The sequence below is a fragment of the Candidozyma haemuli genome (assembly GCF_002926055.2).
Source record: "Candidozyma haemuli strain B11899 chromosome Unknown I_2014730914, whole genome shotgun sequence".
Lineage (NCBI taxonomy): Eukaryota > Fungi > Ascomycota > Pichiomycetes > Serinales > Metschnikowiaceae > Candidozyma > Candidozyma haemuli.
This window is the reverse complement of record NW_020289909.1, coordinates 576661-599945: the sequence shown is the minus strand read 5'-3', so window position 1 is coordinate 599945 and position 23285 is coordinate 576661. Positions and strand designations below refer to the sequence as shown.

The 23285-nt window shown below is 42.4% G+C and overlaps 11 protein-coding genes across 11 annotated transcripts; 1 reads left to right on the top strand and 10 right to left on the bottom strand. All coding sequences in view use genetic code 12, as the record gives it.

Annotated features, from left to right (window-relative positions):
- Positions 1–753: 753 nt before the first annotated feature.
- On the bottom strand, positions 754–2226 carry CXQ85_005172 (DUF3112 domain-containing protein; the record flags this gene model as incomplete). Its single annotated transcript, XM_025488773.1, has 1 exon — positions 754–2226. One exon carries the CDS (start codon positions 2224–2226, stop codon positions 754–756), a length of 1473 nt encoding a protein of 490 aa, XP_025343540.1.
- A 584-nt stretch (positions 2227–2810) lies between these two features.
- CXQ85_005171 (DUF3112 domain-containing protein) lies at positions 2811–4193 on the bottom strand (the record flags this gene model as incomplete). The annotated part of the gene is made up of 1 exon (XM_025488772.1): positions 2811–4193. The coding sequence occupies one exon, from the start codon at positions 4191–4193 to the stop codon at positions 2811–2813; it is 1383 nt and encodes a 460-aa protein (XP_025343539.1).
- Positions 4194–5549: 1356 nt separating this feature from the next.
- On the bottom strand, positions 5550–7481 carry CXQ85_005170 (uncharacterized protein; the record flags this gene model as incomplete). The annotated part of the gene is made up of 1 exon (XM_025488771.1): positions 5550–7481. The coding sequence occupies one exon, from the start codon at positions 7479–7481 to the stop codon at positions 5550–5552; it is 1932 nt and encodes a 643-aa protein (XP_025343538.1).
- Positions 7482–8756: 1275 nt separating this feature from the next.
- CXQ85_005169 (pseudouridine synthase) lies at positions 8757–10019 on the bottom strand (the record flags this gene model as incomplete). Its single annotated transcript, XM_025488770.1, has 1 exon — positions 8757–10019. One exon carries the CDS (start codon positions 10017–10019, stop codon positions 8757–8759), a length of 1263 nt encoding a protein of 420 aa, XP_025343537.1.
- A 175-nt stretch (positions 10020–10194) lies between these two features.
- On the top strand, positions 10195–12021 carry SPB4 (putative ATP-dependent RNA helicase; the record flags this gene model as incomplete). The annotated part of the gene is made up of 1 exon (XM_025488769.1): positions 10195–12021. The coding sequence occupies one exon, from the start codon at positions 10195–10197 to the stop codon at positions 12019–12021; it is 1827 nt and encodes a 608-aa protein (XP_025343536.1).
- An 822-nt stretch (positions 12022–12843) lies between these two features.
- CXQ85_005167 (uncharacterized protein) lies at positions 12844–13573 on the bottom strand (the record flags this gene model as incomplete). The annotated part of the gene is made up of 2 exons (XM_025488768.1): positions 12844–12857; positions 12886–13573. The coding sequence occupies 2 exons, from the start codon at positions 13571–13573 to the stop codon at positions 12844–12846; spliced, it is 702 nt and encodes a 233-aa protein (XP_025343535.1).
- Positions 13574–13693: 120 nt separating this feature from the next.
- TRY3 (Try3p) lies at positions 13694–15207 on the bottom strand (the record flags this gene model as incomplete). The annotated part of the gene is made up of 2 exons (XM_025488767.1): positions 13694–13826; positions 13874–15207. 2 exons carry the CDS (start codon positions 15205–15207, stop codon positions 13694–13696), a joined length of 1467 nt encoding a protein of 488 aa, XP_025343534.1.
- A 528-nt stretch (positions 15208–15735) lies between these two features.
- On the bottom strand, positions 15736–17412 carry NDE1 (NADH-ubiquinone reductase (H(+)-translocating); the record flags this gene model as incomplete). Its single annotated transcript, XM_025488766.1, has 1 exon — positions 15736–17412. One exon carries the CDS (start codon positions 17410–17412, stop codon positions 15736–15738), a length of 1677 nt encoding a protein of 558 aa, XP_025343533.1.
- Positions 17413–17845: 433 nt separating this feature from the next.
- On the bottom strand, positions 17846–18382 carry CXQ85_005164 (ESCRT-I subunit protein; the record flags this gene model as incomplete). The annotated part of the gene is made up of 1 exon (XM_025488765.1): positions 17846–18382. One exon carries the CDS (start codon positions 18380–18382, stop codon positions 17846–17848), a length of 537 nt encoding a protein of 178 aa, XP_025343532.1.
- A 535-nt stretch (positions 18383–18917) lies between these two features.
- On the bottom strand, positions 18918–21587 carry MBP1 (transcription factor; the record flags this gene model as incomplete). Its single annotated transcript, XM_025488764.1, has 4 exons — positions 18918–20559; positions 20688–20999; positions 21107–21271; positions 21298–21587. The coding sequence occupies 4 exons, from the start codon at positions 21585–21587 to the stop codon at positions 18918–18920; spliced, it is 2409 nt and encodes an 802-aa protein (XP_025343531.1).
- A 349-nt stretch (positions 21588–21936) lies between these two features.
- CXQ85_005162 (uncharacterized protein) lies at positions 21937–22647 on the bottom strand (the record flags this gene model as incomplete). Its single annotated transcript, XM_025488763.1, has 1 exon — positions 21937–22647. The coding sequence occupies one exon, from the start codon at positions 22645–22647 to the stop codon at positions 21937–21939; it is 711 nt and encodes a 236-aa protein (XP_025343530.1).
- Between the last annotated feature and the right edge of the window lie 638 nt (positions 22648–23285).

Sequence of the window (23285 nt, the reverse complement as noted above, 5' to 3'; positions counted from 1 at the left end):
CGCTCTTTAGGATATCCGCCAAACAAGTTGTTCTGAGCTGCGATTGCAAAATTCAATAGCTGAGGAGATATCTCCTGTCCTATAATGTTTCTTGTGTACGTAATAAGGTACATGATACCGGTTCCACTAGCCGGATGGTCTAGGAAGTACCGAAATGTGGTGAAGACACCCTCCACCATAGTCATCTTCGAGAAGTCTGAAGGATCTGTCGCAATTCCTCGTGAAGACATACTGACGTATAGCTCAACCTTTTATCACAGACGAGATAGTGTTCTAAAGAATAACCACAAGAAGCAGAAGGACTGGCAACTCCCAATAATTTATATATAAAGCATTACTTCGGAAATTAGTTTGGAGGCAAACGCAAGACGGATATAAGGTATCTACAAGAAATGCGAAGCTGGAAACAATGCTCTTTGTATAAATGATGCTAGGCACAATGCTAGAATAAAAGATGGGCTTACACTATCAACAGGAACCGTTAAACTCTTTAAAGCAAACTTGATCGATTCTGTTAATATGGTAGGGGCTCGTATCCATATGTGTGGTATTGATATCAGAATCCGCGCTTGGTACCTGCTTAAAACCGTTAGGAAGAAAGAAAAAGTTCAGAACAAGGTTTTGACGAAATGTCACGCCCTGCATAGACAAGATGCTACTATGCCTAATAAGGAAAGCGTTTGGCTTTCATGTGAATCATTAGTCCCAAAAAGGTAAGCGACAGAATAGGGATATATTATAAATTTATTCATTTTAGAAGTGAAACATGGACTCATCATCCTCAGCTTGTTCAACGTGCTTCAAGTCACGTTTTTTGTCTTTTTCTGGTCGCTCCAGGGGAAATTGGAACGACAGGCTATCTGTTGTCTTTCTATCATCTTCAACATCGTCAGTTGGGTACGGCGGCTCCACTTTATCGTATGATAGCGGCAGATCTGAGGAATAGCCCTTTGATACCGCTGATATATCTGACTCGTGACTTGACCTGGTATAGATGTCATCCTCGTCGTCCTCCTCAGACTCGGATGGGTAGAAACTTTGTTCGGCGGTAATAATCGCCCGGACCTGAGGAGGCAAAATGTCAGGCCTGTAAAGTCTCAAGTCCACTCTACCAACAATGTAGATTATATTCACAAATGATTCAAACAACCCCCAAGTGATGAAACCCAAGAGGGGCTCGGCTATCGTATCCTCATATCTCTTCCATTTGAATTGGAATAAGACAATGCACCTCAAGATCGCACCAACTAAAATCAATGCAGTTGTTGCAGTGATGATAAACATGGATACATTATGAGTCAAACTGCCTCTTTCATTTGTCATTCCTTCAACCATGTTGAAATGATGATGTGTAGCTGCGATAACTCGGATAGCATGCCGATGATTATGATTACGTCTCATAAATGTCAATTCGGCTCTTTGCGCAGCTCCTTTTTCAACGAAGTAAAACGGACTGAAAGATTTAATCCACCAAGGCTGGTATGTGTAGAGGTTTTCATCTTTCTTTGTGGGAGGGAATAAATAGGATAAGGCAAGTAAAGAAACCGAAGTCATCACATAGAGGACAACGATCACTCCAGCTGCTTGGTTAACTTGCGCCCATTGCTCATAAGTTCTGTAACTGATGAAGTAAAGGTATGGAACCAACGATGCTGTGATAATGACAGCGATAAAGACGAATACCATTGCATACATACCCAACATGATACTCCAAAAAAGCCATCTAGAACCACCAACAGGGTGACGCCATGTAAACAAGCGCTGGGTTAATATCAAGTTGAGTGAAACAATCAAATATGCTGGAACAATCTGAAGCACTGATGCGGTTAATCCAATATTGATTTCTGTGATATTTTTTGCCCAGTACGCTCTCATGGCAAATGCCGGAATCTTCATCAAACAATAGACAATAAATCCTATTGAAACCCAAAAATAGTGACCCCGAAAAAAATTGATAAGGAAAATTGATGTATGGAGAATCAAAAATACAAAGAATATGACTGAGAAAGCTATCGAAGGTGCCACGTCCCATTCTGTTGGGTATCCGCCCATCAAAACATTCTGAGTATCAACGTTGTATTTAACAAGCTCGTCAGGTAACTCGTCACCCAAAAGATTCGTACCAATATCAATAATTTGTTTGATTCCCGTTCCCGGAGCTCCACCGTTAGCAGTTGCCAATAAAAATTTCATGAGGCCACCTGTGGCCGAATCATCGTGTTCCATGGCGCTTGTGAAAGATGATGATTTAAACAATAGCCTTATTCTGACGGAGTTTCCACAAGTGAAGTATCACTTATGTGAAATAAAAACAAGCAAGCAAGTTCAAACAGTGCCAGAGTAGTGAAACTTACCAAAGCCAGGTCTAATTATCAACTTAACCCGATAAAAAGTGACAGTCGCCTGGCAATATATACGGGGGCCATGGTCTCCTCATCCTACGTCCCCTCACATTGATTTAGTTATGAAGATGCAGTTTGTCGACAACATTGCCCAATTTTGGCATTCGGGGAAAATGTTTCAAGGCTAACTAGTACAGATCTTTGTTTCATGATATGGGGTACATTGAGAGAAGCTCACGCACAAATATTATTGCCTGATGTGGTAAAGATAGGCAAAGGCGCAGGTGCATGAGCGTAAACCCATGTCTATGTGCAATGAATTGAAGATTGTATAACTATGCAACCATTAACTGGCTAACCTACCGAGCCAGCCTTATTATACATAAAAAGTAAATAACTAAAGTATTAATGAGACGAATTCACACGTGTGGTCAATCGCCTCTTTTCTTTCAACTTCTTCCTGGGGTACTAAAAGTGGAAATCCTCGTCGTCGTCTGACTCAAGGGCCTTGGCATCCTTCACGAAGCCCTCCTTCTTTGTCCCGGGGGTCAAATCGAAGCCTTCACTAGATTCGCTATCGGAAACCTCGTCTTCCGAGGAGTACTGCTCAAACTCGCTACTAGCATCACTCTGCTCGATAGACTGTTGCGCAGTAATAATAGCGCGAACCTTGGCAGGCAAGATGTCTGGACGGTAGAAACGCAAATCAACTCTTCCTATGATATAAAGGATGTTGATTATAACCTCCATGGCACCCCACAAAATATACATTGCCACGGGATCGCAAAGTGGACTCTGATCACGCGTGTACCGGTTTTGAAAGCACACAATGAGGCGGCATAACGCACTAACAAAAATGAAAAGGGTGGTGATGGCAATTAGTCCCAACGAGTAATTATGTGTCAAATCACCTCTTTGGTTCGTAAGGCCTTCCACCATATTGTAGTGGTGATGAGTGGCAGCTATGACACGAATAGCATGCCTATGATTGTGGTTACGTTTCATAAACGTCTCCTCCGCCTCATACACTGCACCCTTTTTGACGAAATAGAATGGGCTAAATGATTCAATCCACCAGGGTTGATAAGTGTATAAGTTTTCATCTTTCCTAGTTGGTTTGAAAAAATAGGCAAGCCCAATCAAAGAAATCGATGTTAAAGAGTACGCTAAAATCAAGACTGCTGAGGCTTGCACCACCTTCAAGTAGGAGGCATATACCCCTTCTGAAAGAAAGTGCACATAAGGAATGGCAGCACAAGCAATAGTCATTCCTATGATCCCAATGACAAACACATACAACGTTATCATGAAACCCCAGAACAACTTTCTGGAGCCACCAACGGGGTGTCGCCAGGTGAAAATACGTTGCGCTAAAATCAAGTTGAACGAGACCAACACGATAGAAGGAAGAATTAAAAGCACTTCACTAGCGATTCCTGTGGGGACACGAGTGACATCCTGCCCAAATGGAATTCTCAATCCAAAACCAAGGCACCGGAGGATACAGTAGAATACCCAACCAAGCGAGACCCAGAAATAATGATGTCTAGAACAATTGATCACGAAAATGATCAAGTGCAACACCAATAATATGGCAAATGCTGCAACAAAAATAGCGCTTGGTACAACATCCTCGTCAGTGGGGTAGCTACCTATTAAGTTGATCTGATACCCAACTTGGTAGCGAAGGAACTCTAGAGGAAGCTCACTACCAAGGAGATTGTGGCCTTGACTAGCCAATTGTTGGATACCAGTTCCTTCAGCTGGGTAGTTATTGTTGTACCGCAAAAATTGCATGAGCCCTTTGGTGGCTGCCGTGTAATTGTAGTTTGTCGTGGACTGAACAACCATTGTAAATGGGTATAGTGATTTGCGGGGGGGGGGGGGGGGAGGTATATGTTCGCTTGTGCGACAAGACAACAATTAGAAAAACCGAAATGAGGAAGAAAGGAGCTTGAGTAAATCAGATGCTCAGGCGAATCTTCATATTTAAATTGGTGTCGATTCCTTTGTGTTCACTTCATTCATACTTGCCTATTGTGGCATCCCTCACGGAAAACTTCCTAGTTTAGAAAGGGCCTCATAAGTGCGTGCGGCGAGAAAGTCATATATCCAAATATGGCAGTTGGTGGCAGTCTATATGCAGCATTTGGCGCTATAGAGAGGAATTTTACGAGGTTCAGGGAAGAGTTTCTTAGAACATCAAAACATTGGAGCAAATTTTGAAACCTGGCCATAAATGGCAAGTTTCCGTTTCCTTCTATCATAAGACACATTGTATCATAAAGCGATCTTTTGGTCTCATTTAAGCGTATGCCGCCGTCGGCATTCTTCCTATGGTGGTTTTCTGAATAGATAGCACCTTGTCACTACATAGCTACGACCTACCGCTTTCATTCGAAGAATTTTTTTTCGTGACCATGTCATGCGTAATACCAAGAGAAATGCCTTTTGTACCGCTCAGTAGTAAGTGCAAAGCCGAAAATTGAACAGCCTTTGGTCGTACATTTATCAACCTTAAGAGAAACCTTGGCAGTAGATTTATTAAAGGCCATATGTACCGGTCGTGTTAATTTTGGTTCTTGGGCCATTGACCACTATCCTTGGTGATATGAAGTAAAAGACACCATAAACAGAAAAATGAAGGCAATGCTGCATACATCAAAATGTGCAAAACAGAACAGACCTCACCATCCGCGCAACGCGATCTCAACAACTGAGTCTCGTTAATGCCATCAACACATATAGATTATGCACTTGGAAGGAAGGCAATTCAAGCCTCCAAAGACTCTTTTCATGCTGATGGGTCTTGCGTGGTGTCTTCCTCTGTCGGACTTTTTCTCTTGGATATCCAGGGTGAACTAAGTCTTCCTTTTGAGCCCTCCTCGGATTCCAGTATGGTCAACAGCACTAAAGTCACTGTTGACGAGATCTACAAAGCGATTAAGTTTGGAAAACTCATTCTCGATAGAGACAACCTGCTGAGGGCCACGTTATTCATAGGGAAGTCGCAGCGCCTACTCGGAAAGATCGAGAATCTTCCTAAGCCTGTCGGTGTTTTAGTAGTGCCGTCTAATTCAGAGATGAATCTGTCGCAGCCAGTGAAGCTCATCGACATAGTTTACAAAAAGCTTATATTTGATGAAAGGCCACTTCCCATCATGTAACTAGAAACAATTTCACAAGAATCATCGAGAACTAATGGTATCAGAACTTCGCATCTATGTTTGTCTTGCTTGAGGCATCTTGAGGCTCAGTGGTAACCAAATTATCAAAAATAGTCTGCAACTCTTGATCAGTGAAGCCAAGATATCCTTTCATATAATTGACGACTCCCCCATATTTTTCATCAAGTAAGTCAATCGTTGCGAGCATGGCCTCATAACGGGAGCTCAAAAGGTTTTGCAAGCCATCAACTTCTAAAGACCACCCCTTCCGACCATGTGCTACCATCTGTTCAAGATCACTCAAATTCATTTTAGATCTAAACCTTTCCAAACCATCCTCAAATGCTTTTGTTATTTTAGGATGATCAGGTTTTAACCCATGGGTAGTTAGATCGTACTCTCTCGCAATTGTATGCTTATCGACACCCACGAATCTTAAAACTAACATAGAGAAAATCCCAGTTCTGTCTTTTCCAGCCGTACAATGAAAGACGAACGGAGCGTCGGGATAATCACGAATGTGCTGAAACATTTTTTGAAAAGCCCGATAACCCTCATCAAGCATGTTATCGTATAGGTGAACATAGGTGTCCCAATGTGTAAGTAAATTAGCAGTCTTGAGAGCCAAAGCTTGCGGTGAAGCATCTTCGTTCGCAAAGACTGGGTTGAATACACGTTCAACATTGATGCGGTCCAAGTTCTCTGGGAAGCCATCTTTTTTGCATTCCTGGTTTGAGCGAAGGTCATAAATCACTTTAATATTCAAATCCTTGAGCCCTTGCATACCCTTTTCTGTCACCGAATTGGTGTTGGCGCTTCGGAAAATAAAGCTCGGGCGTACTGAGTATTTCACCAGATTATCAGAGCGCCCAAACCGAGGCTTAGCCACTTCCCAGCCCCCGATATCTCGAAAGTTGCTTATTCCGTCTATGAGTTTCCATCTAGATACTTTGCTTATCCAGTTGCTCAAGTGCAAGAACCGTGTCAGCTCTGCCTCAGGTTGAAGGTACCTCAAAATGTAAGCCGCCGCTAGATAATTATAATTTACCAACTTATTCTTGTTAAGTGGGAGATTATAAGGATTGATCAAGTCGGCATCGTCAGGGTCTTCCAACGGCTCGACACCATAGAAATTGTGGTCCGCACCAGGAATTAATTGAAGTTCATGAGAGTACGGTCCGCGATTGAGATGGTTGGCGTAGCCCGCACTGTCAATTTTTGGAATGATGTCATCTTCCATCCCGTATACACTCAAGACAGACCACTTTAGAGAAAGATTTCTCAACTTGGTCAAATCAGGTTTTGACAATTCATCGATCTCGTTCTTGGGAATCCTGTATTTTTCCCACTTTCCATAACGAAGACCAGTTTGCAATAAGTATTCCCACGTGTTATCTTCAGTAGGATACCTGTCATATACTGTCTTAGAGTCAAAACGAGCCGACATATTGATCAAATTTGGGACTATAACAGCTTTCTCCGGTTCCGTAATCGAAAGTTTATCCTGTTCCATTGCCCAAAGAAACATAGCCACGCTTCCTCTCGAATGAGCTATAAGGGCAGCAAGTTCGAAATCAATACCAAGTTCATTCTTGGAGCCATCAAGTACGTAGGAGACAGAATTCTGTATGTCAATGGTATCCAGCTCAAGTGTTCTTCCTAGAGTCTGATCCTCGTAGTCGTCCGAGTCTCCACAACCTCTAAAGTCAATTCTAAACGAATACATCCCCAATTCCGCAGCCAAGCGATGAGCTACCAATTTCTGGTAACAGTAGTCACGATGACCACCTTGGCCATGTAAAAGAAGAGCAATACGGTTCGTTGGCGAGGCAAATTGATACTTCGCGTCGCCCTCAAGGTCAGCAGCATGTGGAATTGCTAATGTTCCTGTTACTCCCCCAGGTATTTTCACTCGTATCTCACGTGGCAGTTTCTCCATCTCCAGGAGGTTGATATTCTTATCCAAGCTCATCAGACATCAATTTTCGAGACTGAAAAATCCTAAAAAGAAAACTTGTTACCTGTCAACGGCCCAAATTCGATTCTTATAGTGCAGTTAGTATGTAGGATCCTATATATAATAGCGAACTTCAGCGTTCAGATAGGTCGCTTCATGTGCGGGGCGTGTCTGGCCGAGGATTCGGTAATTTGGTGCTTCCAAAAAAAGCACACACGCAAGAGCCATGATCATCAGAACCCATACTGTGCTAATATCGACGGAAAGTTTTCTGGCAAAAGCAAGTGAAAGTGTGCTTGAAGTTAAGAGTCATTTCCAAAGCCAATTGGTTACGTCATTTGTAGAACTCTGATTCCCCAATTTGCATTATGTATTATGGCTATACTTGACACCAAAACTGTGGCAAGGGAGTGAAGAAAATGTAGCGATTAGGCTTCTTTCATTTTCACATTACCGACCCCATGTATCTGGTGAATATTTCACCATCCAATCGAGCCGGTTACCGGTTTCATTATCGTGCATATGATGGGTGCGCATGTTTATCAACCATACTTTCGATCGTGTTGACACCCGCATATCAACCTCCTATGACTCGCGTAACTCCTGACCGTGATGCCTTCTCTAGACTTGGACAAATTCTCAATCAGAAGCATTCGGATGAGCTTTCTGCTCAGCTTTCCGTTTTTCAATCTGTTATAGTGAATCTAGCTTTCGAGCAAGGCGATGAAATCCGAAGCAACCCTGAATTCCGAATAAAGTTCATTGAGATTTGTCTGCTGATTGGTATAGATCCTTTGGAATTACTACTTATCCTGGAACACCGCCTAAGAAAGAATGACGACTTTTATGGTGCTTTGGCTATCAAGGTTGTGGAGACATGTCAGCAAACTAGGGATATCAATGGGGGATTAATTTCTATGAAAGAACTATGTTCGCGTATCCGAGAAGCGAGCAACGTCCCTCTCCAATTTTCCGATGAAGATGTCACCAGGGCACTCGGTTTACTTAAAGGATTAGGTGAAGGGTTTGAACTTCTCGTAATCAATAGAAAGAAGTGGATACGACATTTCACACCTTTGGGCAAAGGTAATATATCCTCAGATCATCGAAAGGTGTACGAATTGTGTGATTTCATGGGTGGCTTCGTCACCTATAGGCTCCTCAGAGACAATTACGGATGGGACAAAATACGTCTGAGCACCGTAATTGAAGAAATGATACTGGATGGATTCTTATGGATAGACGAACAGAGTGCGGACGGACTGCTGTTCTGGGAACCCTCGTGGATTTCTAAGTAACGGTCGAATTCAGAATCTTTCTTTTTTTCTTTTCGAGAAACTTCGCATTGTGCTGCTCGGCGCTCTCACCTAAAGGTCTTTGGTTTATGGGTGTATACGTCTTGAAAGCCCTACCAACACCATCACCAAGATTTGTGAACTCTTGAGACTCCGGCCCGTCTCTTGTTATGAAAGCTTCGCCCATCATCGCAACCAATTGGGACTTTACTTGATAGCTTTGTACAAATCCCTTGAACTTTTTAAACTCCTTTTCCGCTTTCCGCTCTTGTTGTGTACCGAAGTGTGATGCCTGTGAAAGCCACTCCATCTCTGGAAACACACAATCATAGAGCACTAGCGGAATATCATGGGCCATGTCATACAATGGTCGGCTCGGATATTTTTCGATATCCATCAAATCATGCACTATGCATGGTTTCTCGTGCTTCTGGCCAACAAGGAAAAGTATGGCGACCATACAGCGCACTTGATGCCAGAGAAAGGCTGAGCCCTGAAGATCGAAAGCAAAAAGACCATCCTTTAAAGGTAAAATCTTGGAGGAGTGTATAACACGCCGGTAATTTGTGATTTGCTTCGATCCATCGATCTTGCAGAAGTTCCTAAAATCATGCTCCCCTTCAAAGTATCCAGCTGCTTGCGCCATGGCATTAATATCTAAACCTTCACCAACGAATATGTATTTGTAATGTCTGTAGAGACAGCTAAATCTTGCATCGAACCCTTGCGGTGGTCTAAGGCATACTCCAGTGATCCGAATATCCGGTGGAAGAAGAGCGTTAAGGATGGCGATGTATGGAAGCTCTCGATCATCGTTCAGCCTGTTAGCTTGTTCGAGATCGCTCAAATTCGAGCGTACGTTTAAAGAAATTACTTGGCTTAATGCACTCACTCCTTTATCGGTCCGGCCACATCTGCTCAAATTACAAAGCGTGGGGTCACTACCAGTCACTAGCTTTGCTTTCTCTAATGCCTTGAGTATCACTTCTTCGACGGTGGGCAAAGGTGTCGGCTCGTATTGAAAACTAAGTCCATTGAAATTCCAGCCCATGTAGGCGAACTTAAGGGCTATGAACCTAGTATTAAACTTTGAGGGATCGAATAGTTTTCTTTTCGTGGTTGTATTCGAAGTCCTTAGATCCCCTTTGTGGCTTTCCCTGCCCTCAAGCTTTCTAATTCGCTTAATTAGGTCATCCCTTGACCAGGCACCATAATCAACTGAGGTACTTGTCGTAAGAGATTTACTCGATCTAGACATTGCTCTCCAATTTCTCAACATACATGGAACTTCCAATTTCAACCCCATTCTCTGTCGATGCGCATCGCACACGCGAGAGAAGAAAAAAAAAATAAGAGGATGCCGAGATAAAATATAGGAAACGACCAGGAATCCGATCATTCCGTTCTAGTTCCAAGTATATTTACAGCTCGATATGTCGCTTGAATGGGAGAACTTAAAGGATGAGCTTCATCCTTGGTTGGGGGAAGCCATTACTTCCTTAGGCTTGCCATGCATGACACCCGTACAAGCTTCAACAATACCGCTTTTTAGTGGCAACAAGGATGTTGTCGTTCAATCGGTTACGGGATCTGGTAAAACTTTAGCTTTTATCATCCCGGTCTTACATCACGTATCAAGAATATTATATGGCTTGCCTTCTAGCGATGTTGAGCCTACTCGGTTAAGAAAGGGTTGCATGATTGGCGTTATCATCTCCCCTACAAGAGAGCTAGCCCATCAAATCAAGGCAGTCTTAGACCAGGTTCTTGCTTTCCTCCCTCAAGAGTTGCCCGCCATTAATACGCAGCTCGTTGTGGGCTCACTTGGAAATGTAAGAGAAGACGTGGACCTTTTCTTAACTGGCAAAACACACATAGTTGTTGGTACTCCCGGAAGACTCTTAGATTTCATGTCGCATCCTAAGGTAGTTACAAGTCTGGTTGAGATTGCAGTCCTTGATGAAGCTGATAGATTGCTAGACAGCTCTTTCGAGGCCGAAGTATTATCGATCTTACGGCAGCTTCCAAAGCAAAGAAGAACTGGTCTATTCTCTGCTACATTGTCAGCCTCCGGTGATCGTATTTTCAAGACAGGTATGTCGAACCCGGTCAAAGTGGCAGTGCAATCTAAACTGTCTTTGGCTGTGGCCCCCTCTGCACTTACAATCAAATATTTAGTTGTGAAACCAGATCAAAAGCTTACGACGTTTATCAAGCTCATCCAGGAATACAATTTCAAAAAGGCGATTGTTTACTTTCCTACATGCATATCTGTGAAACACTTTTATGAACTATTGCTGCTCCTTGAGACAGATCCAACTGATCCCATCAAGTTTTACTCATTATATGGTCAATTATCAACTACCGCACGCCTCCGAACGCTTAAAGCTTTTACTGATGGCGATGCAGATGTACTGAAACATGTATTAATGACTACTGATGTTGCGGCAAGAGGTATTGACGTGGCTGATGTGGATCTTGTGGTTCAGGTCGATCCACCGAACGACCCTGATGTATTTTTGCATCGAGCTGGAAGGACTGGTAGAGCTAACAAAGCAGGGAATGCGATTGTCCTCCTAAATGACGATTGTAACGAGATCAACTATATCGATTTTATGGAAGTTAAAGGTGTTCTTATGAAAGAGCTAGTAGTCGAAGCAGATTCTGCTTTTCATGAAGCCTTTTATAATAAAGTTAGACAATTTATGCTTGCTGACAGATTGCGGCATGAAACAGCTGTGAAGGCTTATGTTGCGTTCGTGAGGAGTTATTCAAAGCATTTAGCGAAGTCGATATTTAGGCTACAGTCCCTTGACTACTTAGGTGTTGCGTCCATGTATGGCTTACTAAGGCTTCCAAAAATGCCTGAAACAAGGTTTATTCCTGACGACGCAATGCCTGAAGATGGCTGGCTTACAGAGAGTCCAATCGATATGGATAACTATGCGTATGCCGATGCCACTAAAGAGAAAGCTAGGCAAATGAATCTCGAAGCCGAAAAAGAGAAAAAAATTGATGAGGCCAAAAAGCGAAAGCGGTTAGCCAAAAAGAACGAGGCTTGGTCATCAAGAACAGAAACCAAAGAAGCGAAATCGGACAGGAAACAACGGCTACAGAAAAAGCGTGAGGAAGCTGAGAAAAGGCTATTGGAAGAGTCATCTGATGAAGAAGATGTTACGGTTGATTGGAAAGACATCGTTCGACAAAATAAGAAACAAAAGCTGTCTACAGGTGTTCAAGGAGTTTTCGAAGGATTGTGAACCTTCCTCATACTTTCCATTTTTCGCTCGCGCTATGAATACCGTCAAATACGAAAAGGTTATCAAGTGGAATATATTGTGCTGTAGCAATTTTCAAGATCTCTTGACTTACAATGCCACCCATAAAACTGCAGGTGCTGTGAAAGCCTCTGGTCTGATGCTGAAACACCTCTTGAAGCACCTCTTTGCAACTTGTGGAGACCATATTCATACTTGATAATCCCAGAGTACGAAAGAAGGAGTCCAAAAACTCGGCGAAATCGCCTTGAGAACCCCGATATATCCATGAATGTAAAGCATGAATCCCATAATGAATGGCCAAAGTATTAACAGGCGCACTGCAACTAATCATCTTGTCCCTCAACTGATTTGAAAATGTGTCCCTAGTCCCCTTGGCATAATATAGGTTTGCTGAATTCTTGCAAAATGCCGCAACCAGGTCTGTGGGAACTTCGTCCTTCTTGCCAAAAGTGGCGAAGATGCGCCGAAGTATAGAGGCAAATTCTTCCTGGTCCTCAAGAGCCTTTCTTCGATATATTTCTTGAAGCTTTACATAGTTTGAAGTATTCGAAACCATATCAGGTAAAGTTCCAGGTAGGGGTAGGGCTCCATGCAGCTCCACGAAACTGCTTAAAGCTTTAATGAATATCCAAAATAATGGAGTTTCTTCGCTTATACTATGATCGCAAACTCTCGGGTCTTGAGAGAGAAGCTTCAAGTATGTGGGGACCGTCGTCACTTGGAGGGCGCGATGAACTTGCTGCGTTGCTTCACCAAAATTTGCTTCAAGGCGAATGTCTCTCGCGAGCCTTTCAATGTACTCTACTTTAAAAGCCCTCTTTTCATCATAATTTCTCGGGATACAGCCTCCGTGATTATCTTTCCAGGATTCTAAGGCCTTGATGAAGATGATGATATATGGGACATGAGCATGCTCAGTATCGTCTAGAGCTTCCAAATTGAACGAATCAGCATATTCTTGCAAAGCAGGCCAAGGCTTGTCAATTCGTAGATCATATGTCTGCGATGGGTCGTGAGTTTCAACTATAGTTGTTTCGTTGCAAAATATTTGTAAGGAGCCGTAAAACCCACATGTACTTACATGTAGCAATGGTATATTTTTCAACCACAATCTTTCCTTCAAAACCAAGAGATCAGGAAGTGGTAAGTAGTCGCTAACTAATACCATGTCAAAACTTTCGAAAAAATCAGGTGTCGTTAAGCAATCCTGAGCGCTCATTCGGACGCTGTGGCATTCAACACTAGGGTTCAACTCCAAGAGCGACTTGGCAGTTCTCTCTGCAAAGCTCATCCCAATGTCTTTGTCCTCGAGAAAGAAATTTCCACTTAAATCGTTTTTTGTTATAGTTCTCTCGTCGACAATAGTGAAGGCACCAATTCCCGGAAGCACAAGATTCTTGAGTGCCTCTGCTCCGGTGGGGGTGGCGTTCAAAAGGCATACGTGACATTTTTCAAGCCGAGATTGACCATCCTTCGCCCACAATCGTAGCTGTCTATCATATTTCTCTTCTTTATTCAAATTTGGAGACATGAGATACATGAGAGCGTACTAACATTTTTGAGTATCTTTTTTTCCTCGCAGATCGCGCTTAAGGAGAAGCAGCATTTAGAAGAATATAAAGAGCGTCTCATGTATTTAAGCATTTCGTTTTCAATATTTATCTATACCATCATCAAGATCATTATGCGTACTCCTCATGCTGCCGACTCTAAGTGCCACTTCATGCGAGAGTGTGATTCGAAACCCGGTGTACGAATCATGTTGCATCTTTACTAGGCCAAAGCTCAAGTGATGACGCAGCCCTTTGCCCCACCCGTCATTTCTTTGTACCGTTCTTTATCAGCTTCTCTGACTTTTTCCTTTACTTCTCTTGGGAAAGATTTCTTTATAACATTCATAGCGCTTGTGTCCAAATTAGACGAGTCAGCCAAAGCTATAGCTTTTGATAAACGACACATGGGACAATCAGTATTACCTCTTTGCTTCATCTTAACTAGGCAACGTACACAAAACAAATGTCCACACGATAACCGAATAGGCTTGAAAGCGATGCCAATACAAATTGGGCATGAGTAATCATCTAATTGAGGCACGACAGTTAATAAGTTGTTTTGCATCACGTAGCATATCTCTTGCGCCAACGATGATCCAGACATAAAAATGTGGTATTTGGAGATAAGCGCAGGAAATTTCGAAGAAATGTTGAGTGAAGTCCGCTTATCGAACTTCTTCAAAATCTTCCGAAGGGCTGTGGTATTGATTGATTGAAATTGTAAAACTTTTAAGAGACGTTCATTGACTGCCACAAACTGATAAAATGCGTTGACAGATTTTTTTCTCGCCATTTTTTCGAGAATTTTACCAATGGTAACATTCGTCATGAAGATCTCAAGGTTTTTCTTGACTTGATCTGCCCCTCGCTCCAGCTGCTTAAGGGCGGTCTCGTTATAGCGAAAGAAAATCTCAGAATCGAGGTATACTTTAAATAGCTCTCGCCAATGATATAGATCTGAAGTTCTTGTTGTTAGCAGTGTAACTTGACTGGCAATTGCATCAATCTCTTGGAGAAGCTGAGCCTGTTCCTCTTGCCGAACATTATCTAGGGTTTCTAGTTCGGCATTGAGCATTCCAAAAAACTCCATATCCGATTTCAACATAACCACGAACTCGTTGTCTTTTACTGTCATCAATCCATCCGTACCATTTGATGTTGTTGGTAACAAAACTAAGCTGTCACCTTCTTGTTTGACCTCCATGAAGCGACGGTGCTCGACGTCCAGGTCAATGGCTCGTTTTACTTTGGAACGAATTAAGCGCACTAGCTCATTCATTCCATCGTCTGAATACTCTTCGCTTTCGTTGTTTATTGTTATCTTAAGAAAAGGGATTACTTCATTCGATTCCCTTGATCTAGATAACAGATACTTGGCAACTATAGGATTATTCGCAAGAGTCTGATCGCCATTGAGCTCTATCATTTCATTGTTGCCCTCATTTTGAAGCAATAATTTGAGGTCATACTGTGATAATCCTAGAAATTCGAGCTCTCTAACTACTCTCGCGATACATTTCTTTAGTACTTTGTATTGGATAGCTGCCTCTATCCAGTCATCGGGAATGTCCTCCTCGATTAGTGTTTGTTGGAAAACTTTTGCAAATTTCATTCCGGAAGCTGTTCAAAGTATCATACTATTGGACAATATTCATTGCAGTACAAGACTATTGGTTGGATGATCTCGGGGGTAATCTGGATAGGCTTGAGTGGTGAAGATGTCAAAGTCACCTGTATGGCACATAATCAATAAGGACTTGAAAAAAAGAAAACGGATGATAATTGTTGTGAGAAAAACGATGTGCGTACTGCAGGGCCACGTCAAAGTACATATTTGGATTATTACACGTGGGGGGGTGACACAGTCTCAGTTGATAACGACAGGTTGACAACTAAAATAGTTGAAGATTCTCTTTACTGTATAGTTTATGATCATCTTGTTTTAGTCACTTTGTCATTATTTCTTGTATGTTTTGGGCATCGCAAAAACGTGATGCATGTGGTGTAAAGCTTCCACTACTGTGTCAACAGGATACTTCAGGATGCGCATGCAATATAGCAATGATATCTACTGTAGTGAAACAAAAATAATTCGATTTATCTATGACAGGCTCAAACACAATAGTTGCCATATCAGTGATCATTCCTTCGAGATGTCACGCCCGAACCAGGCAACCTTTAACCAGTCGAAACAGACCAAAATCTGATTCTTGACAGAGAGACACATGTAAATATAAGCAGATCTCCACAACAAAAATGTAAATGGGCCACCCGTACTAACATTTGACCAGTCACCCCAGACCAAATCAGCGACAGCTCTCTCAGACCCGATGTAAGCCAAAGAGCCCTGGTAATTGTATTCAAATACTGGCAAATTGCTTTGAACTCTCGTTAACTTCTTCCTGTATCGTTCGACGCGATCTTCGGGCTTGGAATTGTTGACCTTGTACTTCAATGATTCGATCTCATGTAAACGGTGGAAATGCTCTGCCAAAAAAATGCCTTCCTGGAAAGCTACTTGTGCGGTGGGAGCATACTTAGTGAAAGTACAATCGCCTAGTGCCCAAATATTATCAGTACCATCAACGAGCAACCTTTCGTCGATCAAAAGTCCCTTCTTTGCATTCTTCTGCTCCTCGATCTTCGATGACAAGTTAGTAATAATCGGACGTTTGGCATTACCCGTAGCCCATATCAACATGCCGTAAGGAATTTCGCTGAGCTCACTAGGATCCTCTTTACTAACAGCATACACCGTTTTGTCCGTGACTTTCTTGACGTAATGACTGCATAGTAAGTTGATATTGGTATCTTGCATCACCTGACTGGTATACTCTACCAACTTTTTGTTGAACATGCTTAACACGTTAGGCATTGCTTCAACAAGAGTAATCTTGAGATCTGAAGCAATTTCGGGCATCCACGACTTCAAGTCCTGGTCAATGTAATCTTGTAACTCACCAGCAACTTCAACTCCAGTAGGGCCACCACCACAAACAACAATGTGACATAACCGTTTCCTTTCAGGATCATCCTTTGGCAAAATGTTAGCAGCTTCGATGACATCCATCAATCTTCTCCTAATTTTCATGGAGTCACTCACTTCCTTCAAGAAAGTTGAATGTTCTGCAACCCCGGGAAGACCAAAAGTCGACGGCTGAGCTCCTACTCCAACAACCAAATAATCATAATTCAAGGAGGTAACAATATCCTCTGATAAGGATGGTTTTGCAGAACTTGAATCTTTACCAGAATGACCTGAATGGACAGTAGTCAGCTGCTTGATCGTGATACGATGATTAGCAGGATCGATATCAGTGGCCTCCGCTTCCAAGTAAATAACCTCGCCAGGGCATCTTCTCGTGATTGCTCTCACAGGTTCAATGATCGATCTCACTTCCACAGTGCCCGTCGGGCACGAAGGCAACAATGGAGTGAAGAGAAAGTAATTACGAGGAGACACGACCACCACGTTATACAATGTGGTATCCAACTTTTTCAAAAGTGAAATGGAACCCCATCCAGAACCCAAAATAACCAATGTCTTCCTTTTCATACCGTCTGGAAAAGTGGGTGCCTGCTTCTCTTGCTGTTTAGGATATGATTCACGCCAAACCTTGAAACTAATGTAGCCAATTGAACATAATGCTACCGCAAGCGAGCCATAGCCAACAGTTTTAAACGTCGACTTGAGGATACCAGGAGCAGGAGGAGGAGGTTTGTTCAAACGCCGGGCAGAAGAGCCAAAAGCACGATTCGTTGCTGTTCTCAGTGCTGCCAACGACAGTACTCCTGTGAAGAGTTTGGTTCTAAGCATTTCGGCTTCTCTATATCTCCTGAGGTCGAAAGAAAACAAGGTTCAGCAAGTAGGAAGTGCGCAAGTTTATAGGGAGGGCGCGGGTTTTTCGGAGTTTGACGTGCTCGGCAACAGGAGGCCGACGTACCACAATTTACATTGAGGAAACTCGCAGATCGTTTCTACTTCAACTGGACTCATAGGTTTTATTTATGGAATTCATAAGGCAAAACCAGCTTACCAAGGGACATAAATAATTCAGCTCATGTAGAGCCACTAATAGCACATCTATATACCCCTTGACTCTTCATTACTCCCTGGAGTTTCTAAATTCATTTGGAATTCTGCAAGCATAGGTGTGTCTGCCAAATGAAAACCAAAAAAAAAAAAAAAAAAAAAAAAAAAAAAAAAACATATGCAAAGTCTTGTTCACCTTGCGAATGACACAAATGAGCTATACAAAGCCGGACACCCTTTCCTCCGTCCATCTATTATATTTCTCTTGCTTCAAGTGATACTTTCTTCGTGAAGTAGTGAACTCATCGAGAAAGCTGTTGACTTTGTTTGTAGGTATCAGAGCTCCCTGGCGACATGTCAGCATAGTCAGCGCCTGCAATTCATCCAAAGACTCTTTGAATTTCAATCTGAGGTAGCTCTGATGGAAGCTAGAGCTAAGAAGTTGATACTGGTAAGTCTCAAGACTGATAAATTCTTTATAGAGATCATTCATTAATAACAACCTCCTTTTGATATCTTGAAAGACAATTTTATAGGAGCTAATCATGCCAATGATATCGTTGAGAGTCGATATCAAGCCTTCTAGATCGCAAGCAACCACCTTTTCTACCTCTTGATACTCGCTGAAGGATGTGACGTAGCCTTTAAGTAGATTCTGCAGTGATATAATGCGGCTCTGGTATTCTTCTGGAAGAGATTTAATCTCTTGTGGAATATCCGTGATTGGTATTATACTATTTTTCATAGCAGCCATCTTGCGAGTACGCCAGGAGCAGTGACTACTTTAGTGTTAATCAACATGCCCAATACTGCATTTAAATTAAGGTCTGATAATCTGCGACTGGTCGCTCGTGAAATACACTATAGACAAAAGCAGTTGCACCTCCAGAAAAGCACGGTTGCGATGGAGATTCTAGTATAATACAACTACAAATTGCGCACTTGGTAGAGATATACAAGAAACATGTACTCGAATGTTCTGCATCGAATAGTCGGTACCCAAGCATCGGAATAAAATACAAAATCGAGAGGTTCGTGTCCAGCAAATGGTGCACACAACGTCCCAAGAATGTCTCTATCGGGGACGTCATAGCTCAATCTGATACCGAATATTGTAAAGCGAAATCAAGCAGTCCTGACCCGTTGGCAAAGTTCAATTATCGTTTAATTATCGTCCACGAATAGAATTCACTAACAATGTGATCCTTTAATGGCAATTTTGAACTTTGTTTTCACCTCAGAAGCGTCTTCTGCCACTATTGTTTGCCTCTCAGAGGTGTCTTTTGTCACTATTGTTTACCTCTCAAAAGTGACTGTTCTATAAGATCGATAGACAGCTCAACTTCGGAAAAGGACATTCCGCAGCTTAGAGCTATAAGCTTGCAATACTTGTACAATTTGTCCAGTTGAGATATAGTTGATATAACTCCGTGCAGATTGGCAGGGCAGCTCAAAGAAGACGAACCCGACTTTTCATTCTCTTTAAATTCATCTGCGTACTGACCGATAATCGGAGTCGTACCATCAAGCGAATAGACCTGGCCAGACAAGTTTTTCCTTTTCCTGATCTCACGTTGAAGACTGATGGCAAGCTGCCGTGCCTCGGCGTGGCATTCTTCGCTTCGAACTGAAATAGCATCGACGAGGCCAGTTAATTGTTGCTCTAAAATCTTTTCCCTGGCAAATCTGTACCGTTCCCAGGCCATTTGAAGCTCTTCGTTCACGACCAAAGATTGAAAAGACATGTCATTCAGAAGCCTGGATATTTCTTCCTGGATTATGATGTCTCTTGATGTATCGACCAGTAACGAGCCCCCATCGGCCTTGTTCGTGCGATATTCACCAGCATCGAAGTCTTTCTCCATATCCTCGATGAGGTAATCAAGCTTGAAGACCCCTAGACTGGCTTTCTGAGATAAATATTTCTCATAACTTACCTTCCGAAGACATTTGCATAGCAGTAAAAGCTTCTTATCCTTTTCGCCCAATTCTCTATCTATTGCATATGCTAATTCGCTTAACCTTTCAGTGATAGAATTGGACATCGTATTCTGAAGGCAGATTGCCAGCTTAGTATTCTGTACTTGAGTTTCCATTGTCTGCGACTGTCCTATAACTGATGTTTGAGCCACACTCAGTTGATTTAAAGAATGAGATGCCACCTCAAGGTCCTCGCTTCCGTCATTTTCAATCCGAAGCACGTAGTTGTTCGAAGCAAGGTAATCTTCAACGGAATGGCCGACTGCGTTTCGCAATTCTAGGTTAAGGACCCTGTGGAATTTAATCAAAGTCTTGATACATTTCTTGTTCAAATGGTAGGCAAATAGATGCAATGGAGTATTGCGTTCTTGGTCCTGGTGGTTTAGAAGATCAGCAAATCTTGTCGTAGAATTGCCCTCGTTTAGACTGTAATGATCATCCCGCAGTGCTTGACTTAAAATGCTTTCAAGATAATACGATGCATACCTTTCTTTCGACCTCCTCAAATCAAGATCTCTCGACTCCAAACTAGCTGGCTTGCATAAATTCGCAATGTGATGCAAAACGGTTTGACCTCGATCATCAGCAGTAAAAATCAAATCTGCAAGGGGTTGTAGAAAGTCATTAAAATTTCTCTGTTGATAGCTGTTATTGAATTTGATCATGAACATCAATGGATTCTCGCCCAGATAGTTTTTGTTACCTAAATTCATGATTCCGCTAAATTTTGAGGTTAAAAACTGAAAAACTGGGAGATTGGCCATAGCGCACACCCAATGTAGTATTGAATTACCATCATTGTCGACCCTTTGATTGATATTAATGCTGCTCAACGGTTCAGGCGGATTGAGAATCGGTTGAGGGAGAGAGTACGTTCTTCTTGACTCCGTTTGAAGTGACCCATGGTCGTCATGCAAGAAATAATCAAGAAGCGCCGAGAAGTAATCATCTCTATTGGTGCCTAGGCGGTTGCTTGGATCGTCAAAATGATTTTGAGAGTTGTGATAATGCATGAGTCCAGTAGTCATGTTAGCCCATTATTTGACAAAGAGCGGGCTGATGATAAGTGAGAGTGGTACCTATTCCTTTTATGCATCTCAATTATCTTTTCAAAGGAGTCACGACCCGCAAAAGACTCTTGAATACCAAAAAGTTCCCTACCAGACATAAAATCATCGTCGTCATCTTTGGTGTTTGAGTCTCGGCTTCCTCGTGACTTAAGTGGGATTTCGTCGGCACTTGTATCCAGTTCCAAGTCATCGTTTCTGACACTAAGATTACTGGCCATAATTTGAAGAACGTCTTTCTCAGTCTCTTGGCGTGTCAAAGAAGGAAATGAAATGTTTGCATGAGATGAAGTAGAATCTTGCTTGGATGAGAAAGTTCCCATACTTGGTCCTCGGCATGGGTTATAGGGACAGTCTGACTAGGTTCTAGTCCGGGTCTAGCCTTCCTTTCAAGTGGTACTCTTTTGGGTCGGCCCCGTTTTTTGAGGGACTCTGATCCATGTTGCTCTTCCATTTTGATCTTTTTCCGTTGACCATTTTCAGAATTCGAATCGTTCAAAGTCTTGATAGACGGCTGCCTGCGCGCAATATTGGAAGCAGAAGCGTGATTATGCTTGGGAGCCGGTGGCGGGGTTTCCGACTTCCCTTCGACGTAGCTGAACTTAAAAATGGGCTCTAATACTTCATAAACCCGAACATACGTGCGATTCCGGCGCCCAGTTCTAATGGAACATATGTGCCCTGATACTTACCGTACCCACCTTGAACCTTTTCATGAACACCGGTCTGGACGTCTTTCTCCAAGATTCTTGTCCGTTTGGCCTTAGGAAACTTAGCAATCTTGAGAATGTGCGTGGCGTTTATCCATCCATCAGACTTACGCCGCATTATAGGACCCTCAGAAGTGACGAACTCAAAAACAGGCACGTTGGAATAAGTCGCAGAATATATTTGGTCAGGATTTGAATTCATCTCTGTTAGGTTGATTGTAGTGACTTGCAACAAGTGGTCGGGATGGAAAGGAGAAGTCAATGAAAGTCGTTATTCTGCAAGATAGCTGACCACCGTGAAACTTAAAATACCTTGATCGTATTAATTTAGGGACGACACCGACAGAATGGTGATTGATTGGCTTTTGATGATACCGTACTATCCCGACAAAGAAGATTTCGAAGCGTTATTGTTGCAATGTTTGTATTTCGGTCCAAAGAATGTGTAGAGGAGTAGTATACGCTATGCGATCACGTGCACATGTCCGACGAGCGTTGTGCTGTACCAGAGATCAGACAGCGGTGATTTTGAATCTTTATCTATCAATACTTCATCCTAGGATAATCTTATAAATCCTATATAGGATAACGAGAATGATCGCAAACATGAGTGAAACAAGATAGATCAAGTGCTTTTTGGTGTTCATAACAGAGAACGACTTCTGATGTTCCCCATTGAGAGGAATACTTAACACATGCTCGGCTGCTTGGTAACATAAATCCCTTCGCCTTACGATCACACACTCCAGGTCCGCCACCTGTCGTTTTAGAATCAGCTTGCCTAGTAGCACCTCAGTGTAGCATTGCAAAGAGGAGTCTAGAGAGGAAAACACCGTTCTTAAAGCGCACAGTTCCCGTCTGATACCATCAGTAATATGCTCTATTTTGATCAACTCTTCCCTGATTTCATTTGGATGCAAGGCAATTGAAGCTGTATCGTCAACCACAGTGCTGAGTTCGAGAAGGAAAGTTGTTTTTCTAATCAGTCGTAGAACCATACGTGCATTCATCATGAGACACGGAACTAGAAGCTTCTTGAGATTGTCAAACTGCAGAAAGAAAATTTCTACACATGTACAGCACTTGCTTAGTTCCTCCATACCTTCGTAGAAAGACCTCGTTATAAGAATAGCAGCAGGTTTCACCGTCTCCTCGTATACGAGACGTTCCCAGCCAGAATGAGACCCCTCCATAGTACCACCAAATATCATGTTGAAGTCAAACTCAAGCCGAGCCAAAGTCCCTTTATTTCTTTCCGCCATAGTGGTGATATCGTCGTAATGTGGAATTTTATGTAGTAGTGTGGCATAAATCACGATTACATCACAGAACAAATGAACGGCTCTTTTGGCATTAGTAAGCCAGCACTTAACTTGGGAGTTGAGACATACTCGAAAAAGATATGGATGGGCACTGAGGAGTGATACAGTTTCTGGTGTCAAATCTTCATCCAAGGAAACCAGAACATCACCAACACGATAAGTCATCTTTCCCTTTGATTGTTCTCGGTTTATTAAGTTGAACGAGCTGATAACTATGGCCGTAGAGTTCTTTTAATACGGATAGCGATGCAAGCTTCACCGAATGGAGATAAAATGTTGATATAGTATATTCTCATTTGCACAATGTGAGGCGCGAAACGTTTATAATGCTCGGGAATTACAACAAACAGATTTTGGTCATATACAGTCAAAACGTAAGACGTGTTGAAATAACAGGCACGTTTATGGTCTATTTAGCTGTTCTTACACCCCTAAACTGTACCAACCAAGTCCAAGGCCTTCTGGCTATCAATCGTGTGATTTATATCACGTGCTTTACCCTACGTGAACAGTAATTCCCTTTCCTGCAGACAAGGACTTATATAAAGTCATTACTAAAGGTGGTGAAAATATATTCT